The 24,286-nt window shown below is 38.4% G+C and overlaps 1 protein-coding gene across 46 annotated transcripts in view; it reads right to left on the reverse strand.

Annotated features, from left to right (window-relative positions):
* PTPRD (protein tyrosine phosphatase receptor type D) overlaps window positions 1-24,286 on the reverse strand; it is a 1,647,138-nt gene that overhangs the window by 131,951 nt on the left and 1,490,901 nt on the right. For 12 of the 46 annotated variants that reach the window (XM_074953344.1, XM_074953340.1, XM_074953335.1 and 9 more), the window contains 7 exons: window positions 22,948-23,253; window positions 21,815-22,008; window positions 18,695-18,721; window positions 16,589-16,706; window positions 8,715-9,302; window positions 8,179-8,279; window positions 6,980-7,239 (listed from right to left, as the gene is read on the reverse strand). In XM_074953344.1, coding sequence (XP_074809445.1) covers window positions 6,980-7,239; window positions 8,179-8,279; window positions 8,715-9,302; window positions 16,589-16,706; window positions 18,695-18,721; window positions 21,815-22,008; window positions 22,948-23,253 — 1,594 coding nt within the window. The remainder of the gene's footprint in view (window positions 1-6,979; window positions 7,240-8,178; window positions 8,280-8,714; window positions 9,303-16,588; window positions 16,707-18,694; window positions 18,722-21,814; window positions 22,009-22,947; window positions 23,254-24,286) is intronic. The other 34 variants (XM_074953342.1, XM_074953339.1, XM_074953377.1 and 31 more) reach the window with 8 other exon arrangements.

Below are 24,286 nucleotides of genomic sequence, written 5' to 3' on the forward strand. Positions count from 1 at the left end.
AGTACAAAAGAGATCATATTTAGGTAAGACTGAGGAGGCTATATAAGACACTGGAAGTTATTAAAAATGCTGCAAATAAGATTTTCAGAAATAAATATGTAAGAAGGGATTGTCCTTTCACTGACCAAATGGTCTTCATGTGTTCTCTTAAAAATGTATCATCTTATTTGATCCTTCAAAAAAGGATGGATGATCCCATTTTCTATTCTGCTAGCTGTACCTACTTTGCTGAAACAGGAGTTATATAAATACTGAAGTACGAGTAATAATAAATCCCTGGTTCCTGTGCAGCCTTAGTAGAATTGACTAATCTCTCAGAAATAATAATTCATTCAAAAGGGAAGCAAGAAATTGAGGTTTAAACAAAGTAATTTTTACATTAAACTAAAAGACAGATCAAGCAGCATGTCAAACATTTCAGACACGATTAGTCTAGATCACCTTGTGTACTGGATAGTTCTGTGAAACCATTTTTTGCCCTACCAAACATGATAAACTCCTGGTCACCATCACCACATAATTAAGAACAGTGCTAGTCCGAAGATTATGAGGGAGGCTTAGTCAGATGACTTTTTGGGGAACTGCCAAATTTAACTCATTCATTCTATACGATAAATGGGATTGTTCTCTGGGTCACCACCACTTACTTGTAAGCAAAGGTATCAACTTTGAAAAAAAAATTAAGGGATGATTCTGCAAAGAAGCTGGGGTCTTAGAGGTACTAGTCTCCACATCTGTTGGAGGCTTTTGTGTGCATTTGGCTGTATCCTAGCAATGACACAACTTCGCAAATGCTAACTTATTAATCATCACAATACCCCTTTGATGTAGAAACTATGTAGGCACCCTTTACTAGAGGGGCCTCTGAACTTTATTGGGAGTGTTCCAGGAGAAAAGCCTGTGTGCTGCAATCTAGCTTTAGAGACTGCAACTCTCATGATGCCTTGAGGAAAGAGGGGGAGACTTCCTCATGCAGGGAGAGCAGGCGATGGACTCCATTTTGGGAAGAGGAGTGAGATGGCTGCTGTGGAGCTCTGTCCATACCAGGAGCTGCTGCTAGGAAGCCAGAAGCTGCTGCTGGGAGCCTGCAGGGACTTTGATGGAGCAAGGAGCTTCATAGGTGGTTGGTGGCTTCACTGGAGTCAGAGCAGAGACTGTTGCTGTGCCTAGAGCTGACTGAGCTGGGCCTGCAGTGAAGGAGCCGTGAGTAACCCCCACTCTGGTTTGGGAAAGTACGTGCAATGGAAGGGGCACAGCAGTTTTTTAATTGATTTTACTCAACTGTTCCTGTGGATTTAAATTAGTAGTGACATTTAATCTTACTCTGTTATACCCTGTTTCTTTAAGTTGTTAAGATACATGAGTGTTTGCTCTAGTTTAAGTACATTGGATGTATATTATTTATAATTGGTATTTGAGTTAGACCTATGCCACAGGTTATTATTATTATTACTACTATTTGAAAGGGTTTATTCCTGGAGGTTCCCAAGGCATGCCATTGAGTGTGTACAGGGGCCAGCCAGGTGGAGGCACTGCCAATTTTAACTTCCTTTAGGAGTAAAGGGACTGCAGCAGAGAGATGGATACAGGATTCCCACTTATCCAGCCTCACCCCTGGGATACTCAGGATCTCCTTTAATGTCAACAACATCAGGCACCCAGACACACAGGTGAGTGTTGCCTGCTCCCGAGTAACCCAGGGAAGAAAGGGGGGTTACAAGTATTATTATCCCCAAATTATAATTGGGGAAACAGAGACAGAAAAGATAAGGCCAAAGCTGTCACACGTAGGTGCCCAAAATTAGGCACCCCACTAAGTGACTGGAGAGTGCCCTCCACCCCTATTGCCTTCATTAGGATAAGTGCTCAGCTCCTTTGAAAACCAGGCCACTTCTAGTCAGGTGTGCTTACATCTGAAAATTTTGGCCTAAGTGATTTGAACAAGGTCATAGGGAGAGTCAGGGACAGAGCTGGGACTGAAATATAGGATTCCCTTGTTCGCAGTGCTGTGCTTAATCCACTGGGATGCAGCTTGAAACAGCCCAACACCACCAACAATAGCCTGGGTAACCATAAATTGTTCTGGAATCTCTCTCAAATTCAAACTGGATTTCATAGTTCCCAAAGTCCAGCTTTGTGCAGCTGTAGAGGAAGGCCCTGAAAATCTTTGTTTAACCCTAGCAACTGATTCACATTATCAGTGCTGTCTTTGGAAGGAAAAGGGCTAAACTCTTACTTGAATAAAAATAAAAGCTGAGATTTGCCTCTGGCTTTGCAGGCCTCAAAGGCCAGCTCTACTCTCAATGCAACGAGAGGGAAGTTTAGCACACTGTTTGAAGTATAGTATAGGGAAAAAGAGCAGTACTCCTCATATGCCCTTCCATACACCCTAGTAGCTTCCCTCATTTCTTAGGAATATCTTAGGTCCATCATCCGTCTTCAGCCCTATTGGCATTTTAAAAAAAGTTGGAGAAGTGTAGTTTCTTGGCTATGATTTCCCTCTTATCATAGGCTATCACTATTCACCTACCGGAATAAAATCAACTTCCTAAATCAATACATGCAGGTAGTCAATTCAGGTTACAGTGTTCATCCCTTTTTTCTGTTGTAAGCAATTAGATGGCTACAAAGCTCTTCTTAAGGATATTATTTTGGAACAGATCTAACTGTATAGTTTTAAGTTACACATAAAATTTCATTACCCGTTTTACTTTTTAAATACACATTTTGTGTTTAGTACAAATATTTGCCTCAACAATAGCTGTAGATTCCTTCAACCTGCCCAGCTACAACCTTAAGACGACTCCTAAGTTCATGTGGTCAGTAATTATAGTAGTTAAAAAAGTGGTTTCCTCAAAATTAAGAGAAAATCAGCTGAGAGTACAACTTTGCACACTAATGTGTTCCAGCTGAGAATGTGAACAAGTTACTTGGGCTAGCATGCATTAAATTTATCATATGCATTGACTAGTGGAATGCCCCCATTAAATCATAGCCACTCATTTCCCTTCACATTCATGAATTTCTATCAAAGCATATAATGCAAGGTGAGTCTATCTTGTCTAACATTCTCTGTCATGCTTTCCAAGTGTCAGACTGCCACGCACAACCTTGATTAGCTAATCAGACTGCTGCACACACACTTTTAGCACACACAAGCAATGCTAAAGTGGAGTACAGAAGTCACACAAGGTTGGTTGCAGAATGACACTGACTGGGTCTATAAGGAATATCTATGCAGCACTGACAGTTACTGGGGGGAGCAATGCCATGTCAGTTGTCTTGTTGTTAGAACATTCACTGCATAACCAGGGCTCCAGTAACATACAAAACAGGCTAAGTGGGTCAACAAAAGATGCAAAACACTTCAAGGGATTGCTTAACTGTTAGTTTTCTTTGGAACCCAGCCCTTGTATAATTTTCTGCCTTTACTTGGGAGGATTCATAAGCAGGCACAGCAACTTGCAGTCAGAAATACTGTTTTTAGTAACAGGTTTCACATTTTGGCAACATGCCAGAAATGCCTTACCTGAAGCACTACTGGTGAAAAGACACCCATTTAGCTCTGGATATGAATATTTTTGCACAGCTCTATTACAATATCTACTCATTCCCATTATTAGACACTGAAGAATGAAAGTTATGTCCCTCAACATCTTTAACAAATTATGGTGTGCCTAAGCAATTGCCCCCATGTCGCATTAGTATTAATCTAAAATGCACTACAGTGAAGCCATTAAACTCTTTATCAGTTTTGCCTTTTGCCTAATTAACATTAATGCAGGATTCTCTATATTTAGTAATCCTACCATATTAGGATAGACAGTATCATGGTAGCGCAATGTTAATCATATACAAATGGTAACTATAAAAAGTTGAATGGTGATTACTGTACAAGATGGTTCTTTCCTCTCAGACACTACAGTTATTATTATCTCCTTAAACTCTAAGAATTCAAGTTATATTTAGCAGATAGGGGCCTGCTTTTAAGCTTTAAACCATTTTATTGTATGCAGCTTCATTTCCCAATGAACATCCTTTTCTATCTCACGGAGGTCCCCAAGCCTAGTGAGGGTGCGTTTTGGTGGCTTCCGCAATGGGAGAGTGCCAAAAAGAACAGAATAGACTGGGTTCACAAGACATCCAGCCCCCTCAGTACATCCAGGGTAGGTTGGAGGTCTTGTGGGATTTGGCATGAGAATTGGAGCCATGATAGGAGCCCTGTGCTGAGGGCCACTTGTTGTTTGCTGGTTACCAGCCATCAGCCCCTCCTTCCTCCCTCATCTAGGTTGCTGAGGGCCAAGCTGGTAACCACTTTGTGGCTGAGGGCTAAGCTAGTACCTGCTTTTTTCCCCATATCACAGACTGACCAAGGTTGTTCGGGTTTTTCACCTTCCTAGCTAGGGGTTGGGTTTTGAGCAAGCAGAGGGCTAGGATTCTCCCTCTCCTGGAGGTCACAGTTTGAACTTAAGTGAGAGTCATGTAGGTGGCACACTCTTTTGGCATTTGCCCAGTGCAGGAACTTGCTGATGTAGGCTCCAGATCCAAAGAAGTAACATAGTGGACATCTCAAGGATATCTCCTAATGAGATGGGGGCACCAGGTCTTACCCCATGGGTGCAAATGTGAACCAGGGGCCGGGACACTATGCCGGGGCACCGCCCTACTGATGTGCTTGATGGCAGTGCTCTCTGGGGGTGGAGATCCCCTCTCGCCTCAACCCTCAGAAGTGGGAGCAAGAGAAGCTGTCCAGGCTACTCCTAGTGTGATGACTGGCTCCTTCTGTGGTGGGAGCCCCCGCCAAAACTGGCAAAGAATCAGTGGGCTGCAAGTGACTGCACTGTGCTGTCCCCTGATGGGAAACATGGTTGTAATTTGACTAATGAAGTTGCAGCCTGGTTAAAACCCATACTACATGTCCTTGCCTTCTTCTGTGTGGTGAACACACCAACAGGGGCTTATCTCCCAGCAAATACCTATGCAATCCAAGGGGAGTGACATGTTTACATTAATGACAAGGTTAAACCCTAACTCCTACAAATAGTCTTCCACTTTTTTCATTACTTGTGGGGAAAGTTATTGTCTCTTTCTCTGTTGCTGTCATCCACTACTGTTTTACTAAATATCCCTAGCTCTTTTCTCCCAATAATTGCCTTACATAATAAATCTTTTTGACTCATTCCATCTTCAGTCTTCCTTAGCTACATTTGTACTGACCACTTTTTCCTCAGTCTAATGAAAATGGCTACATTTTTCACTTTTTCACCCTTTTAAAGTTTCAAATTCATTCTTTTTCTGATCTCACCTGTCTTGAATGCCAGTGACAAAAACGGGGAACATCAGCGTACAAAGCCTACAGTAAAAACCCACCAGAGAGAAGGCAGGTTGCATCCCCAACAATATTTAATGACTTGCTCATTTTCCTCCCCATTTCCTTCACATCACACCTGGGAACCTTATAGAACAACAAGAATCACTGGAACCAGAGCAATAATATGTATTGATTATACCATGCTTCATGTTTTCCTGGCTATCTTTCTAATCCCTGCTGGCACGGTGCTGACAGCTCTTTAGTACTATCTTAGTTGTTTAAGTCTTCACAGGCCCATTTCTCCAAACATTTAAGCAGCCTCTGAAAAATCTGGTAAACTCTTCTCCAAAACTGTCAGCAAACAATTCCCTATTTCCTTACTTGCACCTGACTGCCAGAAACCGGGATTGTACAACAGGGGATGGATCACCTGATAATAGTGTTCTTTCCCCCTGAAGAAACTGGCACTGGCCGCTGTCGGAAGGCAGGACACTGGGATAGATGGAGCATTGGTCTGACCCAGTATGGCCATTCTTATGTTCTTACCTAGATGTTACTGGTTTTAACTTCATTCTTGCCTATATAATTAGTTCATTCAAAGTATTGTACCTGTAACAGCCTTTTAAGCCTCCACTAGTCCATGCAGTGACTGAAGCTTGATATTGCAAGTCACTTCAGTGGGAGTTGGTGGCACAAATGTAACTGAAGGCATAAGCTGGCCTGCAACATCTTTATTACTTGTAATGATTCTTGATAAGGACAGTTACAGTTTGCAGGGATGACCGTGAAATAAAAATACATCATTTTACTTCTAAATTGATAAGTGAGCACCTTTGATCTGGAATATACTGTGAGACAATAAACATATAACCCCAATGCCATTTTTACATAATCAGAGTCAAATTGCACTTTAATACTGTAGAAAACAAAATCCTGAGGGTGGTTGATAATTTTCCATCAAAAAACTATTTTTTGATGGCAAATTGGATTTTTGATTAAATGAAAATTTCTACAGTAAGTGTCTGCTTTCTACAGAAAATGTCAACTTTTTGTTCAAAAAACCCCCGCCCAAAAAAACAAACAAAAAAAACCCCAGCAACAAAAAACAGGAAGCTCTTGGCTGAAAACTTTGAAAACTTTTTGGGTTTTTAGTTTTTCAATGGAAAGATAGGCTTTTTTTGTCTTTGTCAAAAATTTCCAAAAGGAAAAATAAGTTTTTTATGACCAGCTCTCCAAAATCCCTTTTCTAGGCTGTCATGGTAACAAAAGGAAATGATGGTTTAAACTGCTGACTTGAGACCATAATGGTGCTGAATTGTTAGATCCATAACAGGGGATTCAATTACGGACTTGCGTTCCCATCATTTCTACCTATGAGTTTTCGTTAACCATGTGTGAATGTCTATCTTATGCCGATCAGATTCCAGGAGACCCTAAAACTTTTAGATTTTATTCTGTGTTTGTATATCACCTATCTGAATGGTCCAAGACTAGGGTTCCTAGGCACTATGATAATACAAATATATAATAAACTATAATAATAACTAATAATAGTAGATGAAAAATTCACTGAAATCGTCCATTTTATACCTTTTGGGGATTAACAAGAGTTAATTTTGGGATGATAGGAAACTTGCCATTCTCACCAACCGCAGAACCTTTACTCACTTTATATTCTCATTTGCAGGTACTTCAGGAAGTTCCACAGTTATCATCCCATCCAAGTTGGTCTTCCCAATGAAGACTGGCTTGGTGCGCAGTACATCTGGTGCAGTCTTTGCTGTAACCCTATGCTGAAGACCTCCAGCACTGTTCCCCCTATTCGTCAGAACAAAGGAATATGATGTCTCCGGCTTCAAGTTAGTGATAAGTTTCTGAGTGGCTCGACCATCCACCTCAACCACCATTTTTCCATCATCGTAAAGAATCTAATAGATACAAAAATTCAAGGCCTTTTAGTCATTGGGGGAAAAACGTTGTAAAATGATTGGTATTGGTACACTGAAAATATAAATGAACCCAGCCATACATTTGAAATGGTAATCGGCAGCATTTTATGGTCTAAAATGTTATTGAGGACAGCATGTCAATCTAATTTTCTTTTTCCAGGGAAAATAATTATTGAAAATAGTGTCCTCTATTACAGTGTATATGGCACTAGAGATGTATTTGTTAACATGTTTAAAATTCGTATGATGCTGATACAAATGAGCTTAGCGTTTAATATGCTGTTTACATCAAGGCTGTTCTGCAAACTTGTGTTTACTGTAGATCTACCCATCCTTAAAGGTTCCTTGTTTTCTGAACCAGTTTTCATATTCATCAGAGTTCATAACATACTGCTCTTTGCTGACCTTTCCCAGTGGTGGGCAATAAGTGCTTAAATGGTGCAGAATAAATTATAGGCAAGGTTGCAATTTACACAAATCTGTTTGACTATATTATAAATAATTGGAATGCAAGAGTTAGAAACCAGATAGGTTTCTTTTTTAAAGAACAGGTCAAAGGAGTAAAGAAGATAAAATTCTGTTACATACATTTTAGAGCAGAAACTTTAAAAGAAAATTAATATTTTAATTCCTCTGTTTAGGAAGACCTGTTGCACTGAACTATAAAGAGTTCACAGCATGTGAAATATCTAATATCAGTCAAAATTTGGATAGCTGCCAGTGCACTAATGCTAAGGTGGAAAGTTCACATTGCCAAAGGACTGATTTTAACTGCTTGGGTCAATATTGCTGATTAGTTTACACTTTTAAATACAGCAGAACCAAAAAAAAATCCACCTGCTCAGTAAACTGCTTAAGCAGCTGAACTATATCCTCCAATTTTATCCTCAATGTCTTACAAATTAGAAAACAACTTACCTTGAAAGGCATGGCAGAATTGTAATTCTCTGGAATCTCCCAAGACAGCAATACTGATGTCTTCATTACTGCTTTTACATGAAAATTTTTTGCAAACACTGCTGGAAAAGGAAACATAATGTATTTAAACTACATCTTGAACGTTAGCTCCTATCGCTTTTCTACCACTACCAATAAGCTGGGGCTATTAGCTTTCCATTAAGGATAAAAAGAATAGAAATGCAAATCTCTGACGTGCTTAAGACAATCATTTTAATACCTCATTCTTAGGAAGTTCATTCATCTAATACCATCTCAGTATGTTATATTTTTCCTTACCTGAAAATACCGTGCAGATGTTAGCCAGCCTTGCTTGACATGGGGTAACTGGATTCTAAGGTATCCAAAACATATTAAGATTTACATACTTTACCTTTTTTGTTGGTCGAACCTATTTACATGAATGGGTGGGTCAGTTTATTTACACCTTCAAAAACACTGATATCCAAAGACCGACATTCCTTTAAAGGACAAGTCCATAAGCAGACAAATCCTACCTTGATCCACGGGCAGTGTCCTGAACTGGACACTTGGACTATATGGACCGGGCCCTTTGCTTGTGTGGGCACGTACTTTTACATCATATGTAGTATCTGGTTTTAAGCCAGAAAGTGTCATAGTGGTATCGGTGGGAACAATGGGGAGCTCAATTGGGTGATGTGCAACATTGATATCTCTATACAGCAGGGTGTATTTGCTGATAATGCCATTTCGCTCTGCTAAGACTGGTGGTTGCCAAGTTAATTGGACTGATGTAGCGGTGGAGCTTTCGGAGTGGAGGTTCTGAGGGAATCCACTGGGTACCTCTTCTGGAATAGAAATCTCTTTTACCATCTCCTCCCCATAGCCCACTTTATTTCTAGCTGAAAGCCTGAAGAGATAAGAAGCTCCTTTGTGAATGTCTGTGGCTGTGAAGTGGTCTTCCTTCTCTGAGAACTCCAGCGTTGTAAACACATCCAAGTCTTTGCGGCCAAACTTCAGGCAGTAACCCTGCAGGGGGCCAAAGGTATCGACAGGAGGGTGCCACTGAATAAGAGCCGTGTTCATCTGTGTATGGCTAATCACAAGCCGAGGTTTTCCTGGAACTGTAGTACAATGTTATTTAATGATGATAAATATAAATGGAAATGTGCATTTAATTCTTGAGGTTTTTTAAATAGGAATACAGCTGTATTTGCTTTTCCCTCACTCTTTGTTCCTCAAATAACTATCTTATAAAAATTCAGAAATAACCTCTTTCTTCTGCACTATTCAGTCATACAGTATAATTGACTGGGATAGCTAAGCTACCCATTATTTGTTGTCCCCCGCACCCATTTTCCAAATATAGAGAAAAGTATGAATATTCAGGGACACAGAACTTATGAACACAAGTGAGGTAAAACTTCCAAATAGTTACTACCCATCTTTGCTTACAAGTACTCGCTTGTGAAAAGGAGTGTTGTCATAAGCATTCATTAATTTAATCCAGGGAAAAACATTTCTATTTCTGTAAGTAAAAAAAAAATGGAGAAATTACTGGTTTCTCACTATGCCTAACATATCCACTACCATTATTTGGGGAGGGGGGGGGGGGAAGAAATACACCTATGATAGAAGGTAAGTCAGCTGGACCTTCTTCTTAGCAATCCTAGCACACCACCACTAGGAATCCTAACTACCTACCTCAGGTACTTATACGGCATCTGTCACTACAGTATCTGAGTGCCTAGCAATCTTTTTTGTATTTATCCTTTCAATGTCCCTATGAGATTGGGAAATACTATTATCTTCATTTTACTGATGGGGAACTGAGATACAGACAAACCAAGTGACTTGTCCAAGATCACACAGGAAGTCTATGGTGAAGAAGATATTTAATCATGAGCTGCCTATCAGAGGCTAGCATTCTAGCCACTGGACTATTCTTCCTCCTAGGTCCTGCTTATCAGCCCTTCAATCACATATGTTTGAATTCCATGTAGATTACACTGACCAGTTGCAAAGCTTGCCCCTCTTAAGCAGCATATTATGTCTGAAATGTATACATAAACAGCTCACAATAGGAAAGTCAGCAGATGCACAAGAAAAAGATAGGGCTGTCAGCTGGGGAGCAGATAAGGAGAAAATGGGGTTGGGAAAAGCACTCAAAACCTGCATTTAAGAGATGTAAACATTATGGAAATGGGTACAATGGATAGACTCCAAGGAGAGACTGCTGGATTGGAATTAATTTGCAAACTGGATACAATTAACTTAGGCTTGAATAAAGATTGGGAGTGGATGTGTCATTACACAAAGTAAAACTATTTCCCCTTCTACTGTTCTTGTAAAGTGCTGGAAATGGCCCACCTTGATTATCACTACAAAAGGTTCCCCGGCCCCGGCTCTCCTGCTGGTAATAGCTCACCTTTCCTGGTCACTCTTGTTACAGTCTGTGTGGTAACACCCATTGTTTCATGTTCTCTGTGCATATAAAATCTCCCCACTGTATTTTCCACTGTATGCATCCGATGAAGTGAGCTGTAGCTCACGAAAGCTTATGCTCTAATAAATTTGTTAGTCTCTAAGGTGCCACAAGTCCTCCTTTTCTTTTTACGGATACAGACTAACACGGCTGCTACTCTGAAAGTTGACAATGTTATTGGACAATGACATGGGACTATTAGCTTGCACTGATGCAAGTCTGACATTCCATGTTATGGACTGGATAAATGTAAAGGATAACTTGTGTTCATTGATCAAATTTTCACAATAAAAAAAAAGAATCTTTTCTTTAACCTTTTGAACTGTACGTTTCAATTCAAATAATCATAATCAACTTGCTCTATTTGCCGAAAACTGATTCATATGTACATACTTTACCACTGTGAAGGCAAACATGTTCATATTTCAAGGGAAATGTGCACCTATTTGCCATTTTTGCCTTTAAAAATCTTTTCCCAACTGGCTAAAATTAAGCTCCTAAATCCATATTTAGGCACCCAAGTAAATGGCCCTATTTTCAGAGGTGCTGAGCATTTGCAATGAAGTTAGTGGGGGCTAAAGGAAGATTGCACCTCTGAAAACCAGAAAAATGGCATTTTGGCACCTAAATATGGATTTAGGCCTCAATCCAGCAACTGTATCAGCACAGTACCCTTGTGACTCCATGAAGATTTCATTTACTTTACTGGAGCTCCATGTGGAAGCCGGGTCTGCCCAAGTGAATGCAGTTGCTGCACTGGGGCTGCGGGTTTCTATCTTTAAACACCCAAGTGTGCACATTTTGATATTTACAATTACATTTATCTTTTTCCTAGAACTCCAGAAAATCAGTTAGTCATAATTAGAACTATTGATAATAATTCCAAAACAAGAGAACAAGAATGCCATTTCTTGGTGAAAATTCTGCAAACGATAAGCTCTTTTTTCATTACTCCTTTCATAAGTCCTAACCATTGTCTACGATATGATATGAATTTTGGCTTATTTTTATCGCCATTTACTACAGCGTCTTCATTTTTAAAGCCTAATTCTTGTCCAAATAGGATCCCAAACACTTTATATATTTTCTCCCCACTTTCTGTAGTATAAAATGTATGTCTCTGATTAGTTCTGACCTTTCCCCACTGATGGATACGAGTCAGTTATGGAGCAGAGAAAAGACTGTGGATGCTATCGTAGGCCATATTTTTCATTGTATTATAACTATTATTGAAGCCAATGGACCATAAGCAAGAGGAGACGAGCCCACAAAAATAGTACAATAACTCCTTCAGATTTTTAGAGGAGAGGTTGCTGGAAGCTGTCACGAAATTATTTATGCCATAAATTGTTTTTATTCTTGTGGCAGCTCTCACATTTAAGACTATTTCTTTTAAGTTTGATTGGTGGTACCTGTATAAAAGAGGTAAGAATTAGAGCTAGTTCTTGAGCAGAATAGAAAAGCCAGCAATGTTTGCCTAACCACTAAAAAAATAATTAAAAAAAAATAAAAATTCATCTATATTGTCTAATGGCAAGAGCAACACATACCCATCATATCTTCATATGATAACATGTACTCTAGGGTCTCCTCTTCAGTTAATAATTCAATGATTTTTAAAAAATGAAAACTTTTTTCTAGTTTCTTTTTACTAGAAATCTTTAAGGCAAAATGTTCCTAAAAGTATCTAACTGTCATGACTTATATTTATTATAGCCCCAACGGTGAAAATGCAGAATTTTGTCAGGTCTTTCAGGAACTACAGTTTCCCAGTGATTATACTGAACAATAGTGATTGCATCCAGAGATGACTTCATCCAATAATATTTGTGTTTAGTAAGGTCTAAATGAAATTCATGTACCTATGAAGGGGACATTCTCTGAATTTCTAATGAATTGCATCTCCATAACCATCCAGCAGGGTGTCACTGAAAGGCCAAGTTACCTCACAACCATTACAAGGTCAGAGCATGCTTTCTTTGGCTGAGCACAGCCTAAGAGCAGAACACTGACAACAGAAGCTTCTGGAAGTTGCCTTTAGCAAACTTACCCAGGTACAGTGTCAGATGCTGTACAGCACATGAGTTGCACGACATCTTGTAAATTAACTCCTCTTTTGGAGCAAACCTTTTCAAAAGCAGGGGCACTTTTAAAGCTCTAGTTTCAATTGAGAAAGCATAACTGGGCACAGACAAAATTTAGTCCAAACTGTATATTTCCACAAAGCCAAGCATTTTGTTCTGCATTAAGAATGAATCTAAACAATTATGGACTTGTGCTGGCATGATGAGATGCTGCACGTACTGCAGCACAGGGTCCCCGAGAAGCAACAGCGCTGCCTCAGACTCACCATTCACCTTATATAGTGTATGATAACAAGGCTTTTGGTTGGTAATATACGTTTTGGACCTGACTAATAAAAGTATTACAATGACATCAGTGATTTACACTGATGTAAGTGAGGGGAGAATCAGGCCTGTTCAGAGCAAAGGTGCTATATTTAGTATGTCACCAAAACCATGAGGTAAAAGATATAATAGTCTGATATGTACAACTGATGAGGTTTATTTTAATTTTCACAACATGTAAGTACTAAGCTGAATTGTGTGTCACTCTGATCCCCTGGCTTGTACTTAAGGTGCTGGCAACTACTCACTCTGCTTTTACACTGTTGTAGTTACTCCTGTAGTGTCTCACCTCTGATAGGCTCCCCTACACCCTGCTCTGCCTGAATTATATCCCTCATACGTGGTGGGGAGTGAAGCACCTTAGTCATACTCAGGAGTGGCATTGATGTTGGGGGTGAAACAAATGGAGCTTGCAGCACTGAGCACCAGGTAAACTGGGGAATCACAGGATTATGGACCGAGAACAGAATGGTTGCCACTGTATTTGGAGCAAGCCAAAGACCAACTAAAAGGTTCCTGTTAGAGGGAAATGGCAAGGACAGTGATATGCACAATGAGTGTGAATTCGGACACTGAGAAAGAACTGCAGAAGGACTGAGTAACAGAATGAAGTAAAAGAGGGAGCAGTGAGGAGGACAAAACAAAAACAGAAAGAAAACTAAAGAACGAGGGGCCTGACAGGAGAGTGACTGTGAATATGGCAAGTGAAATTTGACTGGAAAGTACTTCCAGTTCTCTCCTGTACTTCAGTCCCTTGATAAAATAGTAACACTCCTTTTGTTCCTGTATAGTAACTCATTTTAAACATTTGGGGCTAAATTCATCACTGGCATAAACAAGTCCCACTGAAACGATTACTAAATATTTTAGATTAGTGAACAACCACAGCAAAATATCTATCTATATATATATAGTAAGCATAATGACTCTGAGTATACTTTGTTTATTTGATATATCTAGTTTTGTCTTAGTTATATATGGCGATACTTTGTAGTACATCAGTAGAAGTTCCGCATCATGGTTGATACAATGAATGAAATCTTCGTAATATGAGACCTCACTAGAGCAAGCTGTTATCAAATCTTTGCAGAGAAGTGAAGAAAGATTGACAGCTTTTGTATGCAAATAATGAGGTATGCAGTTAGTGAAGTGTGCATTAGTAAAGTTCAGCTGCACTGCACTTTTGCAATTCATGATAAACTGTAAAATACATAGCTGTAAAAACAATTTATATGGCTATCATAGGTACCAATAAAGCTGAAGACACTTTTTTTCGAGCTACTGGCAAGGGTATTTTTTTAATCATGAAGAAATATTTAAATACTTTGACTTGTGACAGTAACTTGTTTGTATAAAGACTTTATAGAAATATGATTACTGATACTAACAATGGATATAAAACAGGAAACTGAATACAGTATGGAAATTATATTCTGGAATGGAGACCTTAGCCAAACACCATTACCACACTATCAACTGAGGTTACTGGAGGCTCACACTTGTGAAATAAACTTTGCAAGCCTTCCCTGCATATAAATATAAACTATGTTTTTTAAATACTAACTAGACATAGTAAAACAGTTAATATCACCAACTGGTTCATACCTGCCTTAAAGTAGTTTTCCACATATGGTGAGTTTTCACTGGGAAACATTTAGAGTCCAATTTTCCTCCCAGGAACACTAGTTTTACAGTGATGTAACTCAACTGACTTTAATGGAGATACCTATTTTAAAACAAGTCTAAATGAGAGTAGTGAGTCAGGCCTTTAATTTGTTTTGTAGTATTTTTAGACGGTTCCTTTGTAGAAGCCCCCAGTTAAATGAAAGCTGTCAGCAGTTGACAGGCCTTAAATTAGAATTATTAGCTTTGCTTTGGTGTGTGAGTTTGGGAAAGTACAAGTGCATCATTCCTCTATCTGCCTGCTCTATTCTTGTGAAAAGGCAGGGTCTGAAATCTGTCTGTATGCTTATCACTCCCTTTTCTAAACACCTATATGAGAATCCTCCTTAACTACAGATGATAAACCATAGCCAGGTCTAACATATTGTCTGAATAGGTATTCATTTAGGGAAAAAAACATATGGAGCAGCAAAATGCTGAGTTCCTGTTTGTGCAGAAGATTGTGGGCTGGTAGGTGTGGACATTTGCCAGATTGCCATGGCATCAAGTTGAGTAAAGGGACAATGCCAGTGATGTAAGTCAATATGGGGCTCTCGGTTTGTTCTTGGAAGGTCATGCAGCAGAGGAGTTCCATTACAGCCTTTGTTTTGGAGAGGTTATAGATTTTTTTCAAGTGACTGAAGAGTTTTTTTTTCTTCTTCTTCTTTTTTTTTTTTAAAAAGGAGAGGGACAGAAAATTTTGGGACAGTCAAAGTTGATAGTGCCCTTCTATGGTCAATGATGACACCACCAGCTGAAGCTGGAAGTTTTGCTTCTATCATTCCATATCATACAAATATAGTTAGAGACTAGAATGAATTTCATTAATCAAAATATCATTGAAATTACTGTGTTTATTAGAGCTGTGAACTGAGTTTTGGAAAACGTTATGCATCAAGTTTTGCTTTTACTTACACCAGAACCAGAAGTGGTCCAGATGTGGATTGTATTTTGTCTGAACTACTAGAGTTCATTGGAGAGGTAGAGCTCGATAAAATATATCCAACATATATTAGTCACGAGTAATGAATGGAAGGTACTGCAGAAGCTGGAATGCAACTACATGATCAATCTATTCACTACAGTTGAGATTTTCCTAAATAGTCTAGGAGATATGGCTATATCTGCCACTGAAATTATTGAAGTTGTGTTTCTAAACCCACTAGACTGCTTTGAAAAGCTCAGTCTGGGTAGTTATAACATATATATAGTTTGACTTTCCACAGTTACGTAATCCATAGACTATTGTTATAATAGTTTATAATAGCATTAAAGGGCTGTTACGATTTATCACGATAGGTATGGAGTGTTTTTATGGCCACTTTATAAAACCAAGAAAATGAACATTTGTAAGAAAAATAAGACTGCCTTTCTCCTTTACTATGGGAACTCAAATTTTAAATGTCTGGTTCCTCACAAAGGTTTTTTTTGGTGGGGGGGGGGGAGAGGAGGGTGCTGTCCATTTGGCAGAACATTTCTTGCTCCTGCTTCCTGCAGTCTACTCTGATTCTTTGGCATTTGTCAGGACAATCCTCCTTTTGTCACTTGCTGATTTTCCCCTTGCTTATAAAATATATTGTGGGGTGCAGGAGAGAGATTATCTAGCAGTAGGTTTATAGTTAAAACAGCATTTTTCTGCTACATTATGAATTTAGGAAGGGACTAGGATGTGGACTGGCTCCATTTTTTGGCTCAGATGAAGAAAGCTCCATCTGCTTACTAACCAAACGCTCCCTGTGTCCTACAAACACCTTCATTTGCACTAGAGACAGTTTCCATACGGCAGGTGTATCAAAACAAGTATTGCAAGTTGAGAGACTGCCAATTCAGCGATAAAGGGGTATCCAAATATTACCTGCACCAGTGGTAGACACTAGTTTGGGCTTGCTACGTGCTCCATCTCCTTTTGTTGTGTAGGCTGTCACAGTGAGGGAGTATGTAGTTTCAGGCTGTAGTCCAGAAATGATCATTTCCTGAGATAAAATAAAACAACAAGAGCACATATTAAAAATTCATTCCTTACTAAGAAAGTGCAGAATAATCTAGTCAATTGCTACATATCACATAAAGTGCATATGCTTTTGTGCTACCTGTAATGAAGATACACATTGGAGCGTATCAGAAGAATGTTTCATGAGTGTGACACTCTGTAATGCAGTATGTTTCAGCTTTTTAAAGTAAAACAGACAGGGTATTTCTAAGTAGCATGCTTCAGGTAGTTTTATATGGCTTAGGCCAAAGACCGAATGATGTGATGAGTGTAATCATCATCCTGAAATGCATTGCCTGGAGAGTCTTATCGCTATTGTGAAAGTAATGCAAGTGGAAAAATAAGAAACACAGTTTGACCTAGTAGTTTACTGGCCATTATTGACTTAGGTATGAAATCACCAGCAATAAGTCAGAGAGCTCCAGTTTTACCCACACTTTTAAAGCTATTTCAAAATACACTAAGTACAGTCCACCAGAAACACTATTTGCCTTCATATAAATTTCACAACAACTTGTACTTGTTACAACACTGTTCATCCAGGGATCACAAAGTGCTTTACAAATTGTTATCTACTCAAAATCTCAAAGAACCACCCAATCAGCATTTTAGAGCAAACCCCAAAGCTCTCAGGCAAAGCACACCAGCCACAGAAGGGATCAATTCTCAACCAATACAAAGAACAGGGTGTAGTATATGCGTGCACACACACACACACACACACACACACACACAAAAAGAGACCTTTTCACTCACACATATACATACACACGGAGGCCACCTGAAATAAAGACTTGTTCTTGCTCTAAAGGCAGCAAGAGAAAGTTTTGTCTTGATACATCAATCAGGCAGATAAGCATTATTAGTCTGTTGCTGATTCATGGGTAAACTGAAGAACAGAGAAGTCTATTTTGTCCAAAGTCACACAGTTATCATGGCTTCCAGTTGTCTGTCGTAACCACTAACCCGCACTCCTTCTCAATTCTGTGTGGCTGAATCGATTCACGCTAATTTTAAGCATTGCGAAAGGAATGGCACACTTTGATGTCAAGAACAAATAGCAAATGTGCAATCATGTAATCTTCAAATGCAACAACCATAGAAGTTAACAGCAAAATTATGGGCCCAACTGTCCACAGTAAATGGATTTTTCAAAATATGAGGATAGGAACACTGTACAGATGAAATTAAAATCTGGCCATATATTTTCAGTCACTTGTTAGTAGTACCAAAATTTCTAGGTAATAATGAGAAGGGATGGGTGAAATGTTTCCAATAAAAAAGAACAAATCTGAAAATTCACCTGCAAAGACATTTCACTTTCAGTCTTTCAAAAGGCAATTACAAATGATGGTGATGACTTAAAACTATAAAAGCAAAACAAATGACAGTTTTCTTTTAAATAATGATTAACACACTAGCCTCACTTGGAGTACATTGTATTCTACTGTATGCAAGTATAAATAAATGCATACAGTAGTGTCATTTAAAAAGGCAATTTGAATGTAATAAACACGTTACTTAGGCCATAGATACTGTGGGATGTTTGCCTTCCTTGGCTCGATTGGGAAGTGCACAACACAGATGCATGTTTCAAACAAAAAGAAAGATGAACTTGTACTTCTGCAGCACACTACATACTGAATACAACAAAACCTCAAGGGGTGATTAACTACTAGGCAAATCCAAACTGTTTTGGTTTTCTTTCTGTAATACCTTCTTTTAAAGCATGGATTCTTTGGTTGCATTGCCAGGCAAAGTTAGTTACAGCCATCAAACCACAAAACAATGTTGTACATTTCAGCACCATGCCAAACTCACAGAACAAAACAAAGAAAAAAAAAAGTGAGGAAAATTTCAATAATGTGTTAGTTCATGCATTTATGCAAATAACAAAAACATTTACAAAACAGAAAGAGGTCAAAAAAAAACAACACACACTTTTTGTCTGACCAGTCAACAACTACTCACATGTTCAGCAGTATCATCATATTCCCACTGATTGAGAGTAAAGAATGGTGGAAAGAAAAACAAGAGAAATGAAGAGAGGTTTGTAGCCTGGTTGAGGAAATTTTGTTGTTCTTAGTAAAAATAAATTAAAAGAACAAAACAAAAAAGAAAAATCTCCAAAAACTGGCTGGCAAAATCAAATAGCCTTTGAAATCAGGTTAATGAAATGAGGCTGGGCATTTTCAATTCCATATTTATTACCGGGGGTGGTACAAAAATTGTAACTTTTCTTTCCTTGAAGGGTAAAAGAACGACATATTCCCTGGTACTGAATGCAATTATTGCTCAGTAATATTTTATGACTGTATTTAATGAACGCCACTGATATAGAATGAAAGGCTGCCTGTTTTTCTAATCATATGTTACAAGGCTACATTCATTTTCATTTCAATTTAGCCTGTCCCAATTACATCAGTGCCCCTATTTAGATTCATAACTGAAACATGTATACATACTTGAAATGAAGTAATGAAGCTCTGTTACCATCATTTGGTTTTTCATTGCGTATGCCAAGAGAACACACATTCAGGGAAATAAATGTGAGGGGGTTAGAATGAGCCAACGGGGGAACTAGCAATTAAGAGCCAAACACTAAAGATACCTACAAATGAGCAAGTTTGGCTTTGGCATGGATGGTGTTTTGGTGCCAATATTGCATACACTCTCTCTCTCCACCTTCTCCAATTTAAAATGGAATCAGAACTAAGGCCACACAGAGCCTGAAAGCAGATATATGAGCAAGAGAAAGGGAGAATTGAAGCTCAGAGGATTATTGTTTTCTTTCTCGTTGTGATGCATGGCTAGAAAGGGTTAAACATCCTGCAAAATAAATAACCCTCAAAAGACATGTGGGGAGATAATGTTTGTGTTTTTGTGTATTTACATGTGTGTAAATTTGTGTATGTATGAGTAGGTGGACAATGTAATCAACAGTCCCTGTCTATGCTGTATTCTGATAATTCAGAGGTCAAAAGAAGATCCTAGCATTTAAATGAATTGTAAACACAGGATATCTCAGTATTCACCTCTCTTTGAAATATACTGTGAATTGTGGAGGAACAACAAATGGCCTTATGTTAATTTGTATAGCTAAGTACTGGTGGATGGACCTCCTTCAAAGTTATCCAAATTACCTTTTGTTCCCGGAGGAAATCCCAACTTGTTAAAGAGGACATGAAATTGTATAAAAGATCCTTGGGCCTTGATTCTGTCATCTCAGATCTGCTTAGACTTCATCAGGGGAAGTCTGAGTTGCAAGACTCAGGTCCCAGTTATGCTGGTACGCACTGAATATGAGATTTGGACTATGACCTATGAACTGAATTTTAAAGGAACTCTTTGCAACTACAAAGCTCACCGTCTCTATTATGAATCTGAATCTCAATTAACTGAACTCATGTCTGTATGTATAATGATCTTTTAACCATACTCTCTCTTTTTTTTAAATACATTTTAGTTTAGTTAATAAGAATTGGCTGTGGCATGTATTTGGGTAAGATCTGAAACATTCATTAACCTGGGAGGTAATGTGTCTGATCCTTTGGGATTGGTAGAACCTTTTCTTTTATATGATGAAATAAGATTTACAGAAATGTTCATCATATTTGACGTGGGTACCTGGATGGAGGCCTGAGGCTGGATCACTTTAAGGGAACTGTGTTATTTGGACTTCTGAGTAACCAGTAAGATAATAAAGAAGCTGTTTTATGCTGGCTTGGTAAATTTAAGTATTGGAATATACACCAGCTTTATGGGGATTGTCTGTCCTATTTTTTGCAGTTCACCCTAATTGAGTGACCACAGCTGGCTCCCCACTAGGACCCCAGCCACACTCATAATTGCAAATTTATAATAAACCACAGGCATTTATGGTTCATTCTCTTTAAACTGTGAGAGCACAATTTTTTTGCCAAATAAATAAATACATAAAGATGTAAAACAAGAAAATGGATCTCTTGAGAGCTGGCACATTACTGTTTAAATAGGCATGTCAACAAAATTGAAGGGACAAGAAATCAGTCCCCCACAAAATGAATATAACGAGTTTCAAAGTTATCTATTAAATCTGGGGGTGGGAGAGTTGCCATCATTTACTAACATGAAACATAGAGCTGGTTAAGATTTAACTTTTTACTTTCAATGAAGGTGATAATATCTGATGACTTCCCATTACTCATATACAAAATGAGCCCAGGCTGTGAGAGGTGTGCAAATATTTATAGCTTTCCCTTAGGCATGTACCTCAGTGGCATAATTCAGGTAATCTCCAAATCCACAAAGAACAAGTATAGCCCTACCATTAGAATCCTAATATTAGAAGTTCTTTTGATCTTGATGTGACCAAATACATGCCCCAGAACAGAGATTTCTCTGTCATATGCCATGATCTGTAAAACAGACCAAACCACTTTCTCAGCATATGCATTTTGCACCAGAAGCAACCTTAAATTTTTAAAACAGACTTCTTATTTTACTTGATAATTATTGATTTGAATGATGTATTGTGTAATTTAAATATATGAGTGAGTTCTAAAACTATGACACAATATTCAAGCCTTGTTTGATAAGAGTGGTGAGATGGGAACACACTAATGCTTTCAAGGCAGTACTAAATGTGCCAAAGCAGGGATCTAATCTGCCTACTTCTGGTTCCGACGCTAAAACATTGAACAGATTATTCCACCCAGGAACAGGAGTTATCTGTGTGAAATATCTGGTGGCTGGATCAGACACCACACATGCTAAAAGGCACTGACTATGACCTGCCCAGATGCTCTTTGGCACTCTTCCAGAGGATGCAGATAATGAAGTCTGTGGGTTTAGGGGAGCCTGTAGATGGTTACAAAGAATTGCACTAAACTTAGCTGGTTCTTCCCCTATGTATGCATACACAGGCTGCCTGAATTTGGCACAAGAAACTGTAAACATAACCATTCTGGAGAACCTATTAAGATGGAAATAAAACATGTCAGCTTGTAGGCCAAAGTGGAGGGGAAAAATACGGATAGTTATTTATATGTATTTTGTAAATGCAGCATTTTTGCTGAAGCCTATAAACAGAATAGAAAATAATCTAGTTACCTGTGCATCAGCCAGCATGACATCCTTCAGCATAGGTTGACCCTTTGGCTCGCCATTTTCCATCCTCACATAATGAACCTGGTATCCTCGGATCTGACCATGCTGCTTATTGGGTACAGGTGAGCGCCATGACACTTTAACAGAGGTAGAGTTGACAGCCTCTACCTCGACTTTGCGAGGAGGACCACTAGGAACTGGAACAACATCATTGGATAAAACAGAATTACAGGCACCTGTCCCACCCATTCAGAGTCTTTTTCTTTCTCTCTCTCTCTCTCTTTCTCTCTTTAAGGGCAGACCCACTATGTTTTCTTTGAAGAATACAAATTGTTCAACAAATGAAAATGCTCAACCAATCTGCTCTACCTTTCAGTGAAAAGATCAAAAAACATGACTGATGCAAAAAATGGAAGAAAAAAGAGTATTAGAGAAATAGAAAAACATGTAAAAATGTACAAAAGCCAAGGAAGATGCTTTGCGATTCAAAGCATTAAAGTACAAAGAGATATTCTGTAATTGAAATAATAATAATAAAAAAAACCAAAAGATTTCAAAAAAAAGTTCCCTTTTGTTTTGGGTTTGGGTTTGGGTTTTTTGCAATGGAACAAAAAGCTGGTTGATAATTGGGACATCTTCTGTTCTATTCGGATATGGAAGACATTTGACAACCTAGATATTTAAAATAAAAATATGTAGAGCATCAGTTTTCCAAAAGATTTTTTTTAAATGCACCAAAGAACAAGAAGGCCATTTTTAAAAATCAAAGACATAAGCTCATCAGACAGAAGAGTTAAAAAAAAAAAGTCAAGAAAAATGCAGAAAGATTTCCCCCCATGAGATCTGTGATTTTTTTAATAGATGAGGAGGGGGAGAAAGAGCAACCTGGGTAGGTTCCAAGGGGTAGCAGTTTCAATTTGTTCAAAAACAAACAAACAAACTTTGTGTTTAAAGAAAAATTCAAAACTGACGTAGCAAAGGTAGACCTTTGATTAAAAGAATCAAATGGTGACAGTAACAGCGATTTTGGGGAAAAGAGGAGCAGGGGGAAAAAAGGAATACTGTTAGCCTATACAAAGACAGCAGATCGAGAGAGAGTCATAGAGGTGCAAACGGATGTAGTGGAGGCAACATACCATCTTCATCTGTCCGAATCAATAATGATAAGCTCTCTGGGCCAGGTCCGACATCAGTGTGGGCAGTTACAGAGATCCGGTATTCAGTCCATTTTTCCAACTGTTCCAAAAGGTACTGGGTAGTGTCCGAAGCAATTCCCAAAATTTCATGGGGCTTGTCATCTTCCCCATCAATCCCAATGTACTTGATTGAATATTCTGTGATAATGCCATTCTGTTTTTCCACCGGTGGAGGTTGCCAACTTACCAAAATGCTAGTGGAGCTGGGGCTGGTGCAACTAATGTCTTGAGGAGGAGCTGATGGCTCTAATTTCAGTAGTGGGTTAGAGGAGGATTTGAGTGAAAGGATAGGAGTGGTTGAAAAAAAAACATGAACAAAAGAAAAAATAAAAATAAATAAAAAGGGCAACCAAACAAAAAAAAAACCCATAGAAACTTAAAAAGCAAAACATCAGATAATCTTATGCACCTTGGCTTATTAAAGTGAAGAAATTAAAAATGAAGAAACCAACTAAATGATGAAAAAGGATGTGGGGGAAATACATGAAAATGAAGCCTCAAAATAATATTACGTACCTGCAATTAAAATTCTTCTTCAAATAAAAACAAAACGTGATGCTTTTATATGTCTATTCATCTATCCTTGTAATGTCTGCAATTAGTGCAAGTTAGGACATTTTAAATGATTATTTTATGTATGTATTTCTTGCCAAATTGTAACCTATACTGTACAGTCAGTCTTACATTCATCAAATAGTTTTTTTTCCCTTACACTATATTCCAGATAACTTGCAATAATTGCTAGAAATTGCTTGAGAAACTCCCAGCCCCTTTGAAACTTCCCTCCTGTTCCTCCCCACAAAAAGATTATATTTTTAATTTTCTTTTTACAACTGAGTCTGCCTAGATCAAGTCAACTACAAATAATGTTTAAATGGAAAGCATTTATTTAAACATTTATTGTAGCCAACATAGTGTAAAAGCATGCAAAGTCAATAGAAGATGAAGAAAATCTTAGTCAAAGGTTTACCTACCAGGACAAAAAGTGACAGGCTTGTTGATTCTGACTGTACCTTGTACTTACCCTAGATCAGCTCTCAGTTATATTTTTTAACTCCTCTTGGAGACACCTTTGCTAGTGACGAATTAAATCCTATCAGCTATTTTTTTGGTAATTTCAATAAACTACCACCTCCACACATTTTGTCAGCAAAATAGCTATTAAATCTTACTAAAAGACTTCCCTAGCAAAACAAAGCACAAAGATATAAAGCTCCTAATTTATACTGCATCTTACTTCACATGAGCACCCATCATTTAGATCAAATATAGCTCGTAT

The sequence above is a fragment of the Natator depressus genome, chromosome 5, assembly GCF_965152275.1.
Source record: "Natator depressus isolate rNatDep1 chromosome 5, rNatDep2.hap1, whole genome shotgun sequence".
Lineage (NCBI taxonomy): Eukaryota > Metazoa > Chordata > Testudines > Cheloniidae > Natator > Natator depressus.